The sequence below is a fragment of the Lithobates pipiens genome, unplaced genomic scaffold (assembly GCF_037356315.1).
Source record: "Lithobates pipiens isolate NorthernLeopardFrog02 unplaced genomic scaffold, aLitPip1_a1.2 Scaffold_27, whole genome shotgun sequence".
Lineage (NCBI taxonomy): Eukaryota > Metazoa > Chordata > Amphibia > Anura > Ranidae > Lithobates > Lithobates pipiens.
The window spans coordinates 211,643,956-211,665,972 of NW_027507788.1; the positions used below are offsets into that span (position 1 = coordinate 211,643,956).

At 47.3% G+C, this 22,017-nt stretch overlaps 1 protein-coding gene across 1 annotated transcript in view; it reads right to left on the reverse strand.

Moving 5' to 3' along the window:
• The window catches only part of TTC34 (tetratricopeptide repeat domain 34), a 99,075-nt gene that overhangs the window by 71,021 nt on the left and 6,037 nt on the right, over nt 1–22,017 (reverse strand). Inside the window, exons 2-3 of the mRNA XM_077458218.1 lie at nt 16,214–17,881; nt 7,877–8,102 (exon numbers count right to left, since the gene is read on the reverse strand). Of these exons, the coding sequence (XP_077314344.1) occupies nt 7,877–8,102; nt 16,214–17,811 (1,824 nt within the window). The 5' untranslated portion in view covers nt 17,812–17,881. The remainder of the gene's footprint in view (nt 1–7,876; nt 8,103–16,213; nt 17,882–22,017) is intronic.

Consider the following 22,017-nt stretch of genomic DNA (forward strand, 5'->3'; position numbering starts at 1 on the left):
GCCCATTATGAGGGGTTCCCACCATCCCTGTGCCCAGTTTCCGAGTCTGTATACGCATTGTGCCCATTATGAGGGGTTCCCACCATCCCTGTGCCCAGTTTCTGGGTCTGTACACCCGCTGTGCCCATTATGAGGGGTTCCCACCATCCCTGTGCCCAGTTCCTGGGTCGGTACACCCGCTGTGTCCATTATGAGGGGTTCCCACCATCCCTGTGCTGAGTTTCCAGGTCTATACACCTGCTGTGCCCATTATGAGGGGTTCTCACCATCCCTGTGCCCAGTTCCCGGGTCTGTACACCCAGGGTGCCCATTATGAGGGGTTCCCACCATCCCTGAGAGGAGTTCCTAGGTCTGTACACCTGCTGTGCCCATTATGAGGGGTTCCCACCATCCTTGTGCTGAGTTCCCGGGTCTGTGCCCATCATGAGGGGTTCCTGCCATCCATGTGCTGAGTTCCTGGGTCTGTACACCCCCTGTGCCCATTATGAGACGTTCCCTCTATCCCCTGAAGCTATGTACAGCACCCTGCCAGCCCCTTCCAGCAGTCATAATCTGTCTGCATTGCATAGAGAAGAACAGAGACCCAGTCATGATATCAGTGTGTCTGAAATATGGTATGTAATGAAATTGGAAAGCTTTTATAAAAAACAAAATAAACACAAAAAAAACACAATCGGAAAATTCCCAGGAGGAACGTTCTGAATTCTCATTTTTTGGTATCTGAGCCATTGAAGTACATTGGGAAGAGCTGCGCTGCCACCTGCTGGCGGCTGTGTGTATGCACAACTCATGGACTTCAATCCAGCACACCGTCTGCCTATGAAGTAACAGATTGCACCATCCACATGGCAATAAATATCTGCAGCTGGACTGGGAGATCAGTCGGTGCGATCCTAACGAGTTCATTACAACGTTTTGCCCTATTAGATTGTAAGCTCTTATGAGCGGGTTCCTCTGGTGCTTAATTGTATTGTAACACTTCTGTCTCCCTTTATACTGTAAAGCGCTGTGCAAACTGTTGGCACTATATAAATCCTGTATAATGACAAAATAGGTGCAGTGACGTACCATGGGGGTGGGGCGCTACATTTAGAGTAGTGCAGACAGTGAGCGCCACGCTGTGCTCGGAGTCAGGCAGGGGGTGCCGGCAGAGGAGGAGGTTGGGGGGGGGGGAGATATTCTGCTGCCTGCGTGGGACACAGCTACCCCTCCTGTCCATGGTGCTGCAGGAGCTGAGGGATGTGGGGGGATTGTGTGTGTGATGGGGGAGGGGAGTATCTGAAGGTTTTATCAGATGGGGGGGGGGGGTGGTGGTATCTGGGGTTGTGATTGGAGTGGGGGTGGTGGATCTGGAGGGTGTAAACAGGGTGGGGGGATCTGGGGGGGGTATCCAGATGTGTTTCAGAGTAGGGGAGGGGGTGATCAGAGTGCTGCAGGACTGGTGAGATGTGGGGGGATTGTGTGTGATGGGGGTAGTGGGGGGGGGGGGTGTGATCAGAGTGGTGGTGGGGTATCTGGGGGTATCTGGAGGTGTTAGTAGGGTGGTGGGGGTGATCAGAGTGCTGCAGGACCGGTGAGATGTGGGGGGTTGTGTGTGTGTGTGTGTGTGTGTGATGGAAGAGGGGGATATCTGGGGGATGTGATCAGGGTGGTGGTAACTGAGGGGGGTATATGGAGGTGTATCTGGTGGGTGTGATCAGTGTGTGGGGGGGTGTATCTGGGGGTGTGATCAATGTGGGAGGGGTGTTATCTAGTAGGGTGTTCAGGGTGGGCGGGGGGTAGTGATCAATGTGGGGGATGTGATCAACGTGGGGGCGGTATCTAGGGGGGTGTTCAGGGTGGGTGGGGGCTATCTGGGGTGTGTGATCAGTGAGGGGGTGGTATCTGGGGTGTGTGATCAATGTGGGGGGGGGCGGTTTCTGGGGGGTGTGATCAATGTGGGGGGAAGGTGTTTGGGGTGGGGGTATCTGGGGTGTGTGATCAATGTGGGGGGGTGGTATCTAGGGGTGTGTGATCAATGTGGGGGGGAGGTATCTAGGGGGGTGTTCGGGGTGGGTGGAAGCTATCTGGGGTGTTTGATCAGTGGGTGGGAGGTATCTGGGGGGGTGTGATCAATGTGGGAGGGCAGTATCTAGGGGGTGTTCGTGTTCAGGGTGGGCGGGGGCTATCTGGGGTGTGTGATCAGTGGGGGTGTGATCAGGGTGGGGGGATATCAGGGGGTCTGATCAGGGTGGGGGGATACCGGGGGTGTGATCAGTGTGGGGGTGGTATCTGGGGGGGTGTGATCAGTGTGGGGGTGGTATCTGGGGGGGGGTGTGATCAAGGTGGGGGGATATCGAGGGGTGTGATCATTGTGGGGGTGGTATCTGGGGGGGGTGTGATCAGTGTGGGGGTGGTATCTGGGGGGGGGTGTGATCAAGGTGGGGGGATATCGAGGGGTGTGATCAGTGTGGGGGTGGTATCTGGGGGGGTGTGATCAGGGCGGGGGGATATCGAGGGGGTGTGATCAGTGTGGGGGTGGTATCTGGGGGGTGTGATCAGGGTGGGGGGATATCGGGGGGGGGGGTGTGATCAGTGTGGGGGTGGTATCTGGGGGGGGTGTGATCAGGGTGGAAGGGGGGGGGCGGTGTTATATCTAAAATTGCTGCTCTATTTTCTTCTATATTTAGCAGGTGTGTATTTTTAGGGGGTATGTATTTGGGGTAGTTTAGGGGCATATTAATAAATAAAAAAAAGAAGTGCACATGAATTCGCCGGGGGCAATACCTGATGAATTGTGTGTAATTGGGGTAAACAAATGATGCTATTATTAGGTCATTTCTTGTGCTGGTTGAATGTTTTTCATTGATCTAAAATGGATAATACTGCATTTGGCCACTAGATGGCGCTACTTATCATAGGAACAATGGTCGGAAGAGATTGGAAGCAGAAAGTGCAGGGTTTGGAGGAGGACCAGAGGAGGGTGTGGGGGGGGGGGAATCAGAGGAGCTGGGAAGCAGAAGGTGCAGAATCTGGAGAAGGACCAGAGGAGCTGGGAAGCAGAAAATGCAGGGTTTGGAGGAGAACCAGAGGAGGGGAGGACCAGAAGGGCTGGGAAGCAGAAAGCGCAGAGTCTGGAGGAGGACCAGAGGAGCTGGGAAGCAGAAAATGCAGGGTTTTGGGGAGGACCAGAGGAGTTGTGAAGCAGACAGTGCAGGGTTTGGAGGAGAACCAGAGGAGGGGGGAGGATCAGAGGAGTTGGGAAGCAGAACGTGCAGAGTCTAGAGGAGGACCAGAGGAGCTGGGTAGCAGAAAATGCAGGGTTTGGAGGAGGACCAGAGGAGGGGAGGACCAGAAGAGCTAGGAAGCAAAAAGCGCAGAGTCCAGATGAGGACCCGAGGAGCTGGGAAGCAGAAAATGTAGGGTTTTGGGGAGGACCAAAGGAGGGAAGGAACAGAGGAGTTGTGAAGCAGACAGTGCAGGGTTTGGAGGAGGACCAGAGGAGGTTAAAGACCAGAGGAGCTGGGAAGCAGAAAATGCAGGGTTTGGAGGAGGACAAGAGGAGGGGAGGACCAGAAGAGTTGGGAAGCAGAAAGTGCAGAGTCTGGAGGAGGACCAGAGAAGCTGGGAAGCAGACAGTGCAGGGTTTGGAGGAGTACCAGAGGAGGGGAAGACCAGAGGAGCTGGGAAGCATAAAATGCAATGTTTGCAGGAGGACCAGAAGAGCTGGGAATCAGAAAGTGCAGGGTTTGGAGGAGGACCAGAGGAGGGGAAGATCAGAGAAGCTGGCAAGCAGAAAGAGCAGAGTCTGGAGGAGGACCAGAGAAGGGGAGGGGGAGACAAGAGGATGCTGTGGCTGCAGAGGCTCAGGATCTGTAGGAGAAGTTCTGTCCTCCTCTTTAATGCAGACTGTTAAGACGGGGGAAGGGGGGCTGGTGGGCAGAGATGAGCCTCCCCACAGGGAAGCACAGGATCTGGCAGGAGGAATTCTGTCCTCCTCTCTGCTGCCAACTGCTGAGATAAGGTGGGGGTGGAGAGAAGGGGGGGTACCACAGTGAAGAAGAGGTGGGAGGGCCACACATGAAATGCCCTGGAGGGGCGGTGTTCTGGCATATTCAGTCCGGTCATCATATAGTGTCCGCCCCGTACTGCACTTGAGCAGAAGAAGCTTCGGAAAATCTCCAAAGATGAACGGTGCCTGCGCCGTGAGTCAAGGTGGTAGCCCCCCCCCCCCCCATCCAAGCGGACATAGGACTGGGAAAAATTAGAGGGCCCCTCGCGGGCTTGCCTCGCTCACCACGCTTCGGGCTCGGCCTCGCTGCGCTCGGCTCTTTTATACATCAACTCTATGTCCACTTGGATGGTGGGGCTAGAACCTGGACTCAGTGCGCAGGCGCCCTTCATCTTCGGCTATTTTCGGAATCTGTGTGCGCTGTGTACTGCGCATGCGATGGGGGACTGTATATGATAGGACACCGGGTTCAGTGCATGTCTTGTGTTGGACACATGTGATCTAAGTATATATATATATATAGCACCATCTAGTGGCCAAATTCTGTATTTGCAAGATTCAGCCGTCACAAGGCTTTTGTATGTCTACAGACTCTACACAAGAGAAGCTTTTCCAGCGGAATCACATAGAATGCAATACATGAATGTTCACATCATCTTATGGGAGGATTTTTGTTGAAATAAATGGTTGCGGCCACACCGGGTCACTCTATAAATGGTGGCGGCCACACCGGGTCACCCTATAACTGGTTGCGGCCACACCGGGTCACTCTATAAATGGTTGCGGCCACACCGAGTCACTCTATAAATGGTGGCGGTCACACCGGGTCACTCTATAAATGGTGGCGGTCACACCGGGTCACTCTATAAATGATTGCGGCCACACCGGGTCACTCTATAAATGATTGCGGCCACACCGGGTCACTCTATAAATGGTGGCGGCCACACAGAGTCACTCTAGAAATGGTTGCGGTCACACAGAGTCACTCTATAAATGGTGGCGGTCACACCGAGTCACTCTATAAATGGTTGTGGTCACACCGGGTCACTCTATAAATGGTTGCGGTCACACCGGGTCACTCTATAAATGGTGGCGGTCACACCGGGTCACTCTATAAATGGTGGCGGTCACACCGGGTCACTCTATAAATGGTTGCGGCCACACCGAGTCACTCTATAAATGGTGGCGGTCACACCGGGTCACTCTATAAATGATTGCGGTCACACCGGGTCACTCTATAAATGATTGCGGCCACACCGGGTCACTCTATAAATGGTGGCGGCCACACCGGGTCACTCTATAAATGATTGCGGCCACACCGGGTCACTCTATAAATGGTTGCGGTCACACCGGGTCACCCTATAACTGGTTGCGGCCACACCGGGTCACTCTATAAATGGTTGCGGCCACACCGAGTCACTCTATAAATGGTGGCGGTCACACCGGGTCACTCTATAAATGATTGCGGTCACACCGGGTCACTCTATAAATGATGGCGGTCACACCGGGTCACTCTATAAATGGTTGCGGCCACACCGGGTCACTCTATAAATGGTTGCGGTCACATCGGGTCACTCTATAAATGGTGGCGGTCACACCGGGTCACTCTATAAATGGTTGCGGTCACACCGGGTCACCCTATAACTGGTTGCGGCCACACCGGGTCACTCTATAAATGGTTGCGGCCACACCGGGTCACTCTATAAATGGTGGCGGCCACACCGGGTCACTCTATAAATGGTTGCGGCCACACCGAGTCACTCTATAAATGGTGGCGGTCACACCGGGTCACTCTATAAATGGTTGCGGTCACACCGGGTCACCCTATAACTGGTTGCGGTCACACCGAGTCACTCTATAAATGGTGGCGGTCACACCGGGTCACTCTATAAATGGTTGCGGTCACACCGGGTCACCCTATAACTGGTTGCGGCCACACCGGGTCACTCTATAAATGGTTGCGGCCACACCGGGTCACTCTATAAATGGTGGCGGCCACACCGGGTCACTCTATAAATGGTTGCGGCCACACCGAGTCACTCTATAAATGGTGGCGGTCACACCGGGTCACTCTATAAATGATTGCGGTCACACCGGGTCACTCTATAAATGGTGGCGGTCACACCGGGTCACTCTATAAATGGTTGCGGCCACACCGGGTCACTCTATAAATGGTTGCGGTCACACCGGGTCACTCTATAAATGATTGCGGCCACACCGGGTCACTCTATAAATGATTGCGGCCACACCGGGTCACTCTATAAATGATTGCGGTCACACCGAGTCACTCTATAAATGATTGCGGTCACACCGAGTCACTCTATAAATGGTTGCGGTCACACCGGGTCACTCTATAAATGATTGCGGTCACACCGAGTCACTCTATAAATGATTGCGGCCACACAGAGTCACTCTATAAATGGTTGCGGTCACATCGGGTCACTCTATAAATGGTTGCGGTCACACCGGGTCACTCTATAAATGGTTGCGGTCACATCGGGTCACTCTATAAATGGTTGCGGTCACACCGGGTCACTCTATAAATGGTTGCGGTCACATCGGGTCACTCTATAAATGGTTGCGGTCACACCGGGTCACTCTATAAATGGTGGCGGTCACACCGGGTCACTCTATAAATGGTTGCGGTCACACCGGGTCACTCTATAAATGATTGCGGCCACACCGGGTCACTCTGTAAATGGTGGCGGTCACACAGAGTCACTCTAGAAATGGTGGCGGTCACACCGGGTCACTCTATAAATGATTGCGGTCACACCGGGTCACTCTATAAATGATTGCGGCCACACCGGGTCACTCTGTAAATGGTGGCGGTCACACCGAGTCACTCTATAAATGATTGCGGTCACACCGAGTCACTCTATAAATGGTTGCGGTCACACCGGGTCACTCTATAAATGATTGCGGTCACACCGAGTCACTCTATAAATGATTGCGGCCACACCGGGTCACTCTATAAATGGTGGCGGTCACACCGAGTCACTCTATAAATGGTTGCGGTCACACCGGGTCACTCTATAAATGATTGCGGTCACACCGAGTCACTCTATAAATGGTTGCGGTCACATCGGGTCACTCTATAAATGGTTGCGGTCACACCGGGTCACTCTATAAATGGTTGCGGTCACATCGGGTCACTCTATAAATGGTTGCGGTCACACCGGGTCACTCTATAAATGGTTGCGGTCACATCGGGTCACTCTATAAATGGTTGCGGTCACACCGGGTCACTCTATAAATGGTGGCGGTCACACCGGGTCACTCTATAAATGGTTGCGGTCACATCGGGTCACTCTATAAATGGTTGCGGTCACACCGGGTCACTCTATAAATGGTTGCGGTCACATCGGGTCACTCTATAAATGGTTGCGGTCACACCGGGTCACTCTATAAATGATTGCGGTCACACCGGGTCACTCTATAAATGATTGCGGCCACACCGGGTCACTCTGTAAATGGTGGCAGTCACACAGAGTCACTCTAGAAATGGTTGCGGTCACACCGGGTCACGGGGGGGGAGGATATCCGCTGCGGAGGAATGCTGCGCCATTGGCCGTCTTCCGTATTGGCCGATGTTTCTAAGCCCCCCCTGAAAAGCTCATAGAAATTCAACATGTACAGAGCGGTGGGGAATACGCCTTGATAGGGCGCTTTCTGACCAGCTAATGTGCAGTGCGAATCTTTGACAGCAAAAAGAGCGGCAAATGATCAGCGAACCAATCACGTTCCTCTTTAGAACTGCGCTCATTAATACAAAACTCTCCCCAAGACCTTTCTAATGACCATACACTATACAGATAGTGATTGTATTGTGTAAAGGTGCAATGCCGCCATCTGCTGCTCACAGACAGACTTGCAGCCCCCTACCTGGTTCCCGTCGTAGATAAAGCCCTTTTTCAGCTGCAGAAGGGCCAGCCTGGCCAGAACGGGGGACCGCTGAGAGCTGCTGTTGAGGGCCAAACTCAGCATCTTATGGGCTTCTTCTACGCGGTCCATCTGATAGAGCGCGTCGGTGCAGAGGATGCGGCACACGTCATCCGTGGGGTCCAACATCATCAGGAGCGTGGCCAGCTGGTGGACCCCTGAAACATCACTAAACAACAAGAAGAAGGTAAATGATGGATTTGGGAGCATCTCATCTGCAAGGTCAACCTCAAGCTCCCCAGATGCCACCAACAAGGCTTAAAGCCAAACTCCGGGGAAAAAAAATGACTTTTGGATATAGTGGTTAGCACTTCTGCCTTGTAGCACTGGAGTCCTAGGTCCAAATCCCAACCAGGACATGAGCTGCATGGAGTTTGCATGTTCTCCCGGTGAGGATGATGGTTATCTCTGATGGTACAGTCAGTGCCGGGACAAGGTCATCTAGAGCCCAAGGCAAACATGCCAAACTCCGACCCCCTTACCGTAAGATGTATTAGCATTATGGGTCAGCAAAAAAACCCCTCAAATTTTGCCCCACCATCCCCCCTCCAAGTCCAAATCCTCGCTCTCACCAGCTCCCTCCCCCCCCCAAAAAAAAAACCACCCCTCCTAGCACAAATCCTCTACCCCTCAAATTTCACCTCCAAACACAACCCATTTACCCCTCCTACTCCAAATCCCCCCTCCCAGCACAAATCTTTGACCCCCCCCTCCAAGCCCAAAGCCTCACTGTTACCAAACACCCCCCCCCCACAAAAAACCACCCCTCCTAGCACAAATCCTCTGCCCCTCAAATTTCACCTCAAAACACAACCGCTCCCAGCACAAATCTTTGCTCCATCATCCCCCCTCCAAGCCCAAATCCTCTCCCTCACCAAACTACCCCCCCCCCCCCCCCCAAAAAAAAAAAAAAAATCACCCCTACTAGCACAAATCCTCTACCTCTCAAATTTCCCTCCGAACACAACCCATTCACCCCTCCTACTCCAAATCCCCCCTCCCAGCACTAAAATTAGCCCCCCCCCCCCTCCAACCTCAACTCTCACCAAACCCACCCCTCACCCCCCCCCCCCCCAAAAAAAATAAATCACCCCTCATAGCACAAATCCTCCACCCCTCTAATTTCCCCTTCGAAGACAAATCCCCCCCACTTCAAATCCCTCTCCCAGCACAAGTTCTCCCCCTAATTCCCCCTCCCAGCATACATCTTTGCCCCACCACCCCCCTCTCCAAGCTTAAATGCTCTCTCTCACCAAACCCCCTCCCACACAAAAAATCACCCCTCCTAGCACAAATACTCTGCCCCTCAAATTGCCCTTCTAAGCACAAATCATCCCCCTGATCCCCCCCTCTTAGCACACATCATCCCCCCAAATTTCCCCTCCTAGCACAAATACCTCCCAATCATGCCTACTAGCACAACCCCCCCCCCCCCCCCCCTAACCAAAACAATTCCCCTCCTAGCACAGGTTTCGTCCCCCCTCCACCATATCACCTCTTCCAATACTAATCCCCAAATCCCCTCTCCAAGAATAAATCCTCACCCCCCTTCCAACACAAATCCCCTGAAATCACCATTCCTAGTACACACCCCTAATTTCCCCTCCTAGAACAATTCTCATCACCTGTCACCCTCCAAATTCCCCCTCCCAACACAAATACCTCTCCTCTCCAATCTTCTCCTGGTAAGCCCCCCCCCCCCCCCAACCTCCCATTATACCACAGTGCCCAGGGCAGCCATCCCTTTCTGCCCACTCCTTGTCCCAGCAAATGTCTTGTACCAAGATCAGCGCATACCATGCAGGCTATGTAGGTCTCCCTTCCCTCCATTTTTAAAAATGTCTTGGGGGGGTTGAGTAGAACATGCTTCTCTCCTCCAATCACAGACTGCCTTGTATAGTGAAAAGAATACAAGCCATTTTATGAATGGAGGAGGTGGAGTGAGTGCAATATCCAAATGTTTTCCAAAGATCACTTTTTCTCAGAATTTTGCTTTAAAAATGTATATGTGGGCCAAACTTCTGGGAAGGTAGGTATACAGTAGGGAAGGTTAAAACTACTGGGGAGATTTCTGTTCCCTTCTTTTACAGGAAATCTCCCAAAATGAGGGATAACCCCTTCTTAAACAATTGTCCCAACTGATCCCGATTGATCCAAACTCATCTCAGCAGAACCCATAGGAAGCTGTCACATGATTGCATCCTTGGTCCAATCAACTGCAGCCAGAGCATCCCTTGCCTACACCTATGATGTCATGGTGCAAATATGACCACATGGCCATAATAGGCCAATGACTTTGACGAACCATGGTCATGTGGCCATATTAGATCAATTAGGTCATGAGCATTCCCTGCCCCTTTATGTTTGAACAATAATAGTGAAGAAACTATCTAGAAGTTGATCCTGAAGGTCCTCGCCACATCCCAGAAAAAGATATTTGGAAATAGGAGAATGCCCCAAGGGATAATGCCCGTATTATCCCTTGGGGCATTCGGCTTTTTCCGCCCCTTTATGTATGTGCAACTGCTGGATGGGAAATCTGGGTCAGCATGAATGCCACTCTTAGGACAGCAAATAAGATCATTGGTGTCACCCAACTGGCTCTACCAAGTGGCAATATCCCCAGAACAATGCAAACACCATCAAATTGGAGGAGAATAATCCAAAGCTCAAGGAACCCCCTAGCAATATCTGGAGGAACCTCATCCAGGTAAAGTGAGAGAGACCTTTGGGAAAAAAAAAAAACAGGTTCCACCACCACCAACACCACTCATACTCATGTGCACCATGTTCTCCCACTGGTACGTTGGAGCTTTCGGGAAATACCTCCTCCTCCTAACACCCAGGATGAAGTCCTCAGGCCTACAGAAAAACATGGAGGGCACATATGTTTCAGCTTTAAGGACACCCATTGTCCTGAGGAGGGCAGCAAGACCGTTGACTTTCCTCATTTCATCCAAAGGGTTGGCTACACCACCTACACGTGGACTAAGGGCCTGAGAGCAGGAGATTGTTTGTTTTGTGTTGTTTGAAGTCCTCAGGCCACCAATGGCCAAGCATGGACACTGTAGACTCCAACACCACCCTGCATGGAGATTACCCGGTGTTTTGACACCAACAAAGAAATCGAGGAAAGGGAACAACGCAGTGAAGGTGAGTATAGGCCAGTGATGGTGAACCTTGGCACTCCAGATGTTTTGGAACTGCTCAACTACACTGCAGAGTGCATGAGCATCATGGGAAATGTAGTTCCAAAACATCTGGGGTGCCAAGGTTCGCCATAACTGGTATAGGCAGATGTGGAAGGTTAGAAAAAGGCCAAGGAAAAACCCAAGGAAAATTCCAAGCTCGCTTACCGACCAGCCTGCGACCAACCGAATTGTCCTGTCTAACAGTATGCGTTAAAAACAGGGGTCTACTCTTCACACATATGCAAATAGTTGCGTAAGCTACAGAGCCCCGTCAAACACCCTGGTATCTGTAGTGCTACCACTAACTTTTGAGAGGCTCCACAGCGGAAGGACATGCATTTTGATGGATAGATAGAGGGCAGATGGACTGAAGGGAGCCCACCCCTTCTTAAAGGTACAGGGACACACTGAACATCCAGCTCAACGGCTGCAAAGGTATCAGTGCGTTGCCTGACCAATATATCAATAGTACAAAAAGGTAAGCCAATGTCCCCACCCATAACTGGCCTTTGCATCAATAAGTACACTAGTGCAAAATGTGTTCGTTTCCGTTTCATTCGTTTTTTTTTTTTGGTTTCGTTATGATCGAAATTCGTAAATTCGAAAATTTGAAAAGCCAGAAATTCAAAAATTCGAAAAGCCAGAAATTCCAAAATGTGTAAATTTAGAAATTCAAAAAATTAATAAATTTGTAAATTCATAATTTCTTAAATAAAAAATTCATAAATTAAAAAATTAAAAAATTCAGAAATTCCGAAATTCCTAAATTCCTAAATTCCTAAATTAAAACATTTGTAAATACAGAAATTCCGAAATTTAAACATTTGGAAATTCAAAAATTCAGAAATTTGTAAATTAAAACATTTGTAAATTCAAAATTCCAAAAAAGAAAATCAGAAATTTCGAAAAAGAATGAAAATTATAGTAATTCTTAGTTAGAATTCTAAGAATAACTAACTATTAATTTATAGGTATTGGAATTTCCTTTCAAATTGGCCTATTAGTGAACGTAATGAATACGAATTTATCCAAAGTAACGAATTTTCCGAAATAACGAATTCCGCATCTAAACAAATGGAACCAAACTAATTAATAATAAAAAGTTTTTATTATTATTGTTATTTATTATTATACATTTATTACATTACATTTGTTTAGATGCGGCATTCCTTATTTTGGGAAAATGTCAAAATGTCGTAGCTTTGGATAAATTCGTATTTGTTACGTTCGCTAACAGGCCAATTTGAAAGGAAATTCCAATACCTATAAATTAATAGTTAAGTTATTCTTAGTAATTCTTAGTTAGTTAGAATTCTATGACTTTCATTATTTCGAATTTTCGGATTTTCTTTTGAAAGGAAATTCCAATACCTAAAATGTAATACTTAGTAATAGTTAAATTATTATAAAATTAGTTATTTCAGATTTTAAAATTTTCACTTTTTTTAATCTTCATTCTTATTTTCAGATTCTCGAATTTCAAATTTACGGATTTTTGAATTTTCTGATTTTCGTTCTTATTTTCAGATTTTGGAATTTACGCATTTCAAATTTACGAATTTATGGAAAATTTCGAATTTCGAACTTTACGAATAGTCGGAAATATTTGTTAAATGTGTTTTCGTTAGTTCGGATATTTCCGAATTAACAAATTTGTCAAAATTTGTGAACAAAACGAATTCAGAACAAAATGATTTGCACTTGTCTAGCAATGAGCATTGGAGGGCAATTCTGGGTATACAGTGTGCCCCTGTACCCTTAAGAAGGGGGTGGGCTCATCTGCTATCCACCAAAATTCATGTGCTTCCACTGTGGAGCCTTTCAAAAGTTAGTGGTAGGACTACAGATACCGGGGTTCCTTGACGGGGCTCTGTAGCTTAAGCCAGTATTTGCAAATATGTGCAGACTAAACCCCTTTTTTTAACGCAAGGCCATTCGGTTGGTCGCAGGCTGGTCGATAAGTGAGCTTGGATTGTTCCCTGGCCTTTTTTCAACATATGTTGCCCGCCAATGCTACTCGCTGCAAAGCCCAGTTATAGGTGGGGGCAGTGGCTTACTGGTTTTGTGTTGAGATGTGGAAGGTTGTTTTTTTTTTCGAAAGACTCTGCTTCTTCTCTCTTTGCTCTAAATGGGCAAAGTGACTGAGGGTCTTTAATAAATAAATGCCAACAGAGCTGTACTAATTGTCTTGTTTGAATAAATAAGGTATAATACGAGCATTGAAATAGTTTTTTCTGGAGTAAATGCTGCTCTAGGCTCCCTGCATAGCTTTCCGGTCCCAAAGACACAACAGGAAGTTAGAGGAAATCTCCCTTAGACTGGTGTCCCTACTGGAAGATTCCTGCTCCTCTCTTGTTTTGGGGACAACGCTAACGTTCTAGACTTCCCTTGACTGTCTTGGTGACTATGGTCACCAGCAGAGATAAGCTGGGTTCGGTCCAAACTCAGTTTGTCAGAACCCATGGGAAGGTATCACACGGACGCATCCCACTGGCCCAGTTAGAATGCCATGGCATTCCTCTTTCTGCATCTGCACAAACACAAAGGGATAGGAAACCTCATTGACCTAATATGACCGCATGGCCATAATAGGCCAATGGCATTGACACACTTCCTGCAGCTAGAGCAGCAAATAAGACCATTGGTGTCATCCAACTGTCTCTACCAAGTGGAAATGGCCCCAGAAGAAGGCTTGCACATCAAATTATAGGTCTAGGTTCCCTCTATCATGACAGCAACTTAGAGGAAATATCCCAAAATGAGAGAATTTCCCTTCTTAGACTGGTGTCCCCACTGGAAGATGCCCACTCACCTCTTGTTTTGGGGACAACGCTAAAATTCTAAATTTCCCTTGACTGTCTTAGTGACTATGATCCCCAGCAGTTTCCTATGGGAAGGTATCACAAATGCATCCCCATTGGCCCAGTTAGAATGCCATGGCATTCCCCTTCCTGCAGCTAGGGCAGCCAATAAGACTTTTGGTGTCATCCACCTGGCTATACCAAATGGAAATATTTACATAGTTTGTAAGGTTCAATAAAGACACCAGTCAGATGAAAATTGTGATGCCTTCAGACATGGTCAGCAATTTAGGGAACCTCCTATAGGTTCTGCTGAATGGTCCCAAAACACTAGGCACCATCAAATTGGAGGTCTAGGCTCCCTCCATTGCTTTCTTGCCCCAAAGACATGACAGGAAGTTAGAGGAAATTCCTTTCTTAGACTGGTGTCCCAACTGGAATATTTCCATCTACCTCTTGTTTTGGGGACAGCGCTAAACTTTTAGATTTCCCTCGACTTGGTGACCAGCAGTGATGAGCTGAGCTTGATCTAAACTCAGTTTAGCAGAACCCATAGGAAGTTCACTCCATTGCTGACCATGTCTGAAGGCATCACGATTTGCTTTGAGGCTCCATTCACACTTGAACGTTTTGTAGCTCGAAGCTCAAAAACGACCAACAAGCAAGAACCTATTGTTTTCAATACATCCTTATTCACATGAGAGCGCCTTGCCGCTTGTAGCAAAACGCCTTTCGCTCAAAACAGTACACAAGCTACTTTTCAGGAAGAAATTAGCATTTTTGTCCCCATAGACCTCAATGGAAACCCCTGAAAAGGGCGTCATGAACTTTTTTTCGAGCGTTTTCTTGCCCGTTTTCTGCTCAAACAGCAGCTTTCTGCCTCTTTCAGCAGCACTTCACACCTTTTAGTTGAAAAATGCCTGAAAAAGCGAGCAGAAATATTCTGCTCCCATAAACGCTCAAAAACGCTTGAAAACATGACGCTCAGGCTTACACCTGGGGGTTGCATTTTTGAGAGCTTTTGTACAGGGTTTTTAAAGTATTTTTGGAGCTTTGGCATTTTTTACTAGCCAGTAGAGAAAAATATCATCCATTTCATTTGTTGCTATGTTTTTCAGCTTTTCATCCATTTGTATTTATTTATTATTACTTTTTTTGTAAGGGGTTGAAGGCTAGGGGTTAATTTTTTCTATCTACTTATTATTATTATTTATTTTGTAGGGTTAGGGTTTGGGGTAATATTAGGGTCAGGCATTAGGGTTATTAGAGCTAGGGGTTGGGGTTATTTTATTTATTTATTATTATTATTTATGAATTTTATTTATTATTAATTCATTATTATTATTTTTTTTTTATTTAATTATTGCATTTGAGCAGAAAAACGCTCAGAAACGCGTGGACAAAATGCGCCAAAACACTTAAACTCGAAAATTCATTTTCATGCATTTCTATGGAACTTTTTAGGAACAAAAAAAAAAAAATGCTTCAAAAGCACACCAATCTGCCCAATTCCAGCTACAAAAAAAAAAAAGCTCGAACTTTTTTGAGCTTCAGACGTTTGGCTTCAGGCGACTTGTAGTCAGGGGCGGACTGACCATTCGGCCACTCGGGCACTGCCCGAGGGCCTCGGGCCACTAGGGGGCCCCATCAGCTTTGCCAGCCTCAGTAAAACCAGGGACAGTATGTAGAAATGTCCCTTACTGACATCCTTTTGGTCTAAAAATCCTGAGATTATAGCTGCCCTACCTCTCCAGTACCTTCTCAGCCAATAGAAACATGCCTGGCTGTGTGATTGTATACTGCGTGTGTGTATACCGTGTGGCCCCATAATCTCTGATTGCCTGGGGGCCCCATAATCTCCTATTGCCCGGGGGCCCCATGAGTTGTCAGTCTGCCCCTGCTTGTAGTGGAGACGTGAACCATCTCCATAGAAAATAATAGATTTTTTTCTCCTCCAGCATTTTGGAGCTTCCAGCTACAAAATGCTGAGGTATGAATGGGGCCTTAGGTGCAAATGTAGCCTGAAGGGATGGACCAAAGGGCATGTAAGTTAACTGGAAAAGGACTATGGGGTATAAAAAAAAAAATGGGGAAGACAGAATCTGCAACAGCTGTGTATGTCAACCAATCAGCCTCTACCATCAACTTCTTCAGTTTAGCTTGAAATGAAAGATAGGAGCTGATTGGTTGCCGTGAACAACTGCTTAAGATTCTGGCCGATCCCAGAAAATCCCCTCTTTATATGTCCCGCGATATAATTGTAGAGTAGCGTATTTAAAGAATATTACCATTCCTTGGGTGAGGCTCCATTCTTCTCCCCTGTCTTTTTCCTGCTGGGGTTCCCACTCTCACTGGAGGGCTTCTTTTGTAGCATCTTCTCACCTTCTTCCTGTAACACTTTAAAGAGGAGACCCCTTTGGTTCCATGGCACGTAGGTTTTAGTTGTAAGGAATGTTTCATCCAGTTTGAGTTTGCAAGCTGTAATGTAGTCCAGGGCGGTCAGATACGGGCTACCACTTATCATTCGGACCAGCGCTCTCCCGCAAAGAGCCTTGACGCAACTGGATGGATGGGGCGACTCATCCTCTACAATCTTCTGAAAGTCCTTCAAGGCCTGCTGGTGCTCATTGATGTGGAATTGACAAAAGCCTCGTAGAACGTATAACGTGTTCTGATAGGTTTTCTTCTCCGAGTTAAGCAGCTGGTTGCAGATGCCCAAGCAGGTTCGGAAATCTCCAGCTAAAAGTTTGCAGTCCGCCAACCGGATACTCATTTCACGTCTGCTCTCCGGGCAGCACTGAATAAAAAACTCCAAAGCTTGCATAATCGGTAGAAGGAGGTCCGTACCAATGTCAGATCTGAGCTCCGTATGAGCACGAACAGCTTCTCGATAGTCCCCAAATTCCATTTCAATGCAAGCCTTGGAACGCTCCATAACTCTGGCCACATCGGCCTTGGAAAAGATCTCTGTAAACCTCTTCCTGGCGTGGATTTGGCTGATCCTGAAGGCCTCGGCCAAGTCTTGTACCATTTCCTTTGTCCTACAACCCAAAGAATAGTAGGCCGCGGCCCGATCGACTAGAAGACAAGATATTTTCTCCTCTTTGATCTTGGTTTCTAAAGACAAGGCCTCGATGGCTCTAGAGTACACGGCTATGCATTCTTCAAATTTACATTCCTCAAATAAGTAAGCTGCTTGAGTCTTGCATATCTGGAGGTCATCAGGAGCCAAAGCAGCCAGAAAACTGTAACAATCGTGAAGCATAACTTTAATATTTCCTTCAGTGTTGTTATTTTCATAAGAGGAAATGTAGTCATGGAAAGCACAAATGACTTGAGGTAAATACTCTCTTTGTTTAGTGCAGATATGTTGCTTGGCCTCATCCTTGTACTTGGTGAATACTTGAACGTAATCAACAACCCCGTTTCTTGAGTGGGTTTGAGACAGAATCCATGCCAGACCTCGAGTTAGCAACAGTTTGGAGGAATGCTGGGGGTGGGCGTTCAATAGGGAGTTGCACCTGCTCACCACCTCTTCGTAGCGCCCCCTCTTAAGGAACGCACCCATTTTAAACAAAGAGGATGCCAAATTATTGGGGCAAAGCGTAGAAAGGAACACTGCCGCGATCCCGGGATTGAGTGACACAACGGCCATGCCATCACACTTTATTTTTGGTATTTCGGCATCCCCTAAACACCATTTTTCCAGAGTATTAATAATTTCCCGGTACTGCCCGTCATCCAGGGATTTGACTCTCTGAAGTGCAACGGGGGCATTACAACTAAACGCTGCCATGAAGAACGCAGAAGCCAAAGAGAATTCTTCTTGGGTGAGATGTTGGTTGGCCTCTCGACATAATTGGCTGGGGACGTCTTGGCCAGACATCTTCAGGGGATGGTCTGCTAATGAGACGGATAGAAAAGGGGCTTCATTCTCCACTTATATGGAGCCAGACCTGCAAAATAAAGGGAAATACATCAACATAGATAATACAGGAACATTGCTAAGAGATATTACTACAGCAGTGATTCTCAACCAGGGTTCCTCCAGAGGTTTCTAGGGGTTCCTTCAGCATTGGGCAATTTCTGCCTCTCAGACAAGTTCCCACGACACCATTGATCTTTTTAGTTATCTGTAAGGAGGTAATTCTTCCCAATGACCACAAGTATAAGGACCCTTTTTCCCACTGACCGTCACACTAATGTATCATGAGTTGTAGATTTCTAATTTTTAGCAGGGGGTTCCCTGAGACTGGAGAACTATTTCAAGGGTTTCCTCCGTGTTGAAAAGGTTGAGAAAGGCTGTGCTACAGAGTATTATTTAAAGTGGTTGTAAACCTATACAAATCACTTTGACCTACAGGTAAGCCTAGATTAAGGCTTACCTGTAGGTCCAAGAAATATCTCCTAAACCTATACGGTTTAGGAGATATTTGCCCGAAGACAGGCACCGCTGTCTACAGCGCATGCCACCATGGCCGCGGGACCAGCGGACCCGATCGCCACTGGTGTCCCGCGATCGGGTCACAGAGCTGAAGAACGAGGAGAGGTCTGTGTAAACAAACCTCTCCCCGTGCTTCCCTGTGTGGCTGTCACCGATCGTCTCTTCCCTTTTATAGGGAAGGACGACCAGTGACGTCACATGCCAGGCCACGCCCCCCTACGATAAAAAAAAACACATAACGTCATACATAACACTACACTGCCCCCTAGTGGTTAATTCCTTCACTGCCACTTTTTTGGGGATATTTATTATAGCAAAAAGTTAAAAATATTAAATTTTTTTCAAAATTGTCGCTCTATTTTTGTTTATAGCGCAAAAAATTAAAACCGCAGGGGTGATCAAATACCACCAAAAGAAAGCTCTATTTGTGGGAAAAAAAGGACGTCAATTTTATTTGGGAGCCACGTCGCATGACCACGCAATTGTCAGTTAAAGCGACGCAGTGCCGAATCGCAAAAAGGGCCTGGTCCTTTGGCTGCAAATTGGTCCGGGGCTTAAATGGTTAACAACCACTTGCTTACCAGGAACTTATACACCCTTCCTGCCCAGGCCAATTTTCAGCTTTCAGCGCTGTCGCACTTTGAATGACAATTGCGCGGTCATACAGCACTGTACCCAAACAAAATTTTTATAATTTTTTGTCAAACAAATAGAGCTTTCTGTTGGTAGTATTTAATCAATGCCGGGGTTTCTATTTTTTGCTAAAGAAACAAAAAAAAAACATTTTTCATAGTTTGTTATAAACTTTTGTAAACAGGTAATTTTTCTTCTTGACTGATGTGTGCTGATGAGGTGGCACTGATGGGCACTGATAAAGCGGTACTGAAGAGGCTGTACTGATAGGTGGCACTGATGGGCACTAATAGGTAGCACTGATGAGGCGGCACTGATGTGCACTGATAAGGTGGTACTGATGAGGCTGCACTGATAGGTGGCACTGATGAGGCGGCATTGGTGGGCACTGATAAGGCTGTACTGATAGGTGGCACTGATGAGGCGGCATTGGTGGGCACTGATAAGGCAGCACTGATGGACACTAATAGGTGACACTGATTAGACGGCACTGGTGGGCACTGATAAGGCACCACTGATGAGGCTGCACTGATAGGTGGCACTGATGAGGCGGCTTTGGTGGGCACTGATAAGGCAGCACTGATGGGCACTAATAGGTGACACTTGCACTGATAAGGTGGCACTGATGCACACTGATAGGCACTGGTAGGCGGTACTGATAGGCAGCACTGATGGGTAACACTGATGGGCACTGGTTGGCAGTACCGATGATCACCGATAGGTGGCACTGGTGGGCACAGATTAGCAGCACCGGCAGGCACTTATAGGCGGCACTGGTTGACACCGATGGGCACATATCGGGATTAATGTCCCTGTAACAAAAGCCAGTTACTGGCGTTCTTCTTTTCTCCTCACGCTGATCTGTTTACTGTTTATTTCCGTGATCAGCTATCATTGGCTGACAGCTGATCACGTGGTAAAGGGCTGTTGTGATTGGCCCTTTACTCCATTCTGTGATCAGTCGAGTCCAAAGGACTCAAATATCACACAGGGTGTGAGAGCAGGACGATCACTGGAGGACGTCTATGGATGCCCCCTGGGCATTTTAAGCCCATGTCGCTGTAGCCATTTTTCGGCTATAGCACGGATGTGAAGGGGTTAAAGGTTATGTAAAATTAAACAGAAAACGAAATAATAAACTAAAATACCGGAGGTGTAGTGATATCATCCAAGGTCCCGCTCCAAGACGTTTCGTCACCAGGACACAGGACTTCCTCAGAGGGAATCAATTCAGCATGGGACACAGAAGACAGCGGCGATCACTGTTGTAGCTTCAACTGCTAGGTATGGAATATGTATGTGTACATTGGTTCAAGCTGAAACAATGTAACTGTGTGAGAACATCTATACCCAGAATTCAGCTGTAATGGGATGCTGTGTAGAATCATGGATTGCGGGAAATGAGTTATAGGAAAATGGGACAGTGGGTAAAATGTATCCACTGTATGATCAAAAATTTTAAATGCTATATTCATTTCCACATTGTATTTCAGTTATTTCTAGCCTCTTCCTATTATTCTGAACCATCTTGAAGTCTATAAACTTACTTTGTGCAGATTCCCACACATCATTTACGTTCTTAAATTCTGTGACACGTAGTCACTATGCCCTGTGAGCATTGCTGTCACACATTTCACAGAGCCAGCCTTCTGCAGGAAGGCGTTTCAGGAGGCGGAGTCAGCACAGCTAGCAGGCAGCAAGGTACCATGGGACATGTAGTCCTTATAAATGGAGGAGAAGCTGCAAAGCATGCAGGACGTTTTACAAAGAGACGGCCAGCAGACAGGCAGCACTCACAGCAGGAAAGAAGATTTTTCAAGTAAATTTACATTGGATTGTCAAAAATAACTATTGTTTGTACTGTTATTACAATGCTGATGTTATAAAATGTAAGTCTATGCTGGGGTCGTAGATTTCTCTCAATTTCACTCAATTTGAAACATCAGTTAAGGTAATTAGAATCTACAGTATGTGGTGCGAAGACGCTGTCCTCCCTGACAGCCCAAATTGTAGTGCAAGTGGAAGACAGCCTCAGCTCCACTAGGGATGAGCCGAACACCCCCCCCCCCGGTTCGGTTCGCACCAGAACTTTCGAACGAACCCCATTGAAGTCTATGGGACTTGAACGTTCGACATAAAAAGTGCTAACTTTAATGGGTAATATGCAAGATATTGTCCTAAAAAGGGTTTGGGGACCCGGCTCCTGTCCCAGGGGTCAATGGCAAAATTGTTTATAAAAACGGCCGATTTTAATGACAATTAAAGTGAAAAAAAAAAAAAAAGTGAAATATTCCTTTAAATATCGTGCCTGGGGGGTGTCTATAGTATGCCTGTGAAGTGCCACGTGTTTCCCGTGTATAGAACAGTCCCTGAACAAAATGGCATTTAACAGAAAAAAAAGTCATTTAAAACTGCTTACGGTTTTAATGTAATATCCGAATCCGGCAATATGGATGAAAATCAATAAGAAAAATGGCATGGGTAGCCCCCCTGCCCATTACCAGCCCCTTTGGGTCTTGTATGGATAATAAGGGGTACCCCATACCCAAAAAAAAAAAAAAAAAAAAGGAAAGGCGTGGGGCCCCCAGGCCCTATATACTCAGAACAGCAGTATACAGTCGGTGCAAACAAGACAGGGACTGTGTAGGTTTGTTGTGTTAAGTAGAATCTGTTTGTAATTTTGAACTGGTACATTTTGAAAGTGTAGCTCCAGTCAAAAAATCTATATTTAAGCTTTTTGGAAAACATGGGAAGGGTTGTCACCCCTGTATAATTTTTTTGTCCGTCCGTCTTTTTTCATCTCACTTCCTGTTGTCTCTTTCCGTTTGCAAGTAGGAGACGTTTTGTAAGTTGGATGTTTGAAAGTAGGGGCCTGCCCTATATGCTCTGCAGAAATGGTGGAACAAGGTGTTGGTTTTGCCACAACATTGTAAGCCCTCAAAGTGACTCTTGGTGGGCGCTGGAGCGCCCTGCTGTGAACAATTATATCAAGAATTGTAATTATATGCCATTGTT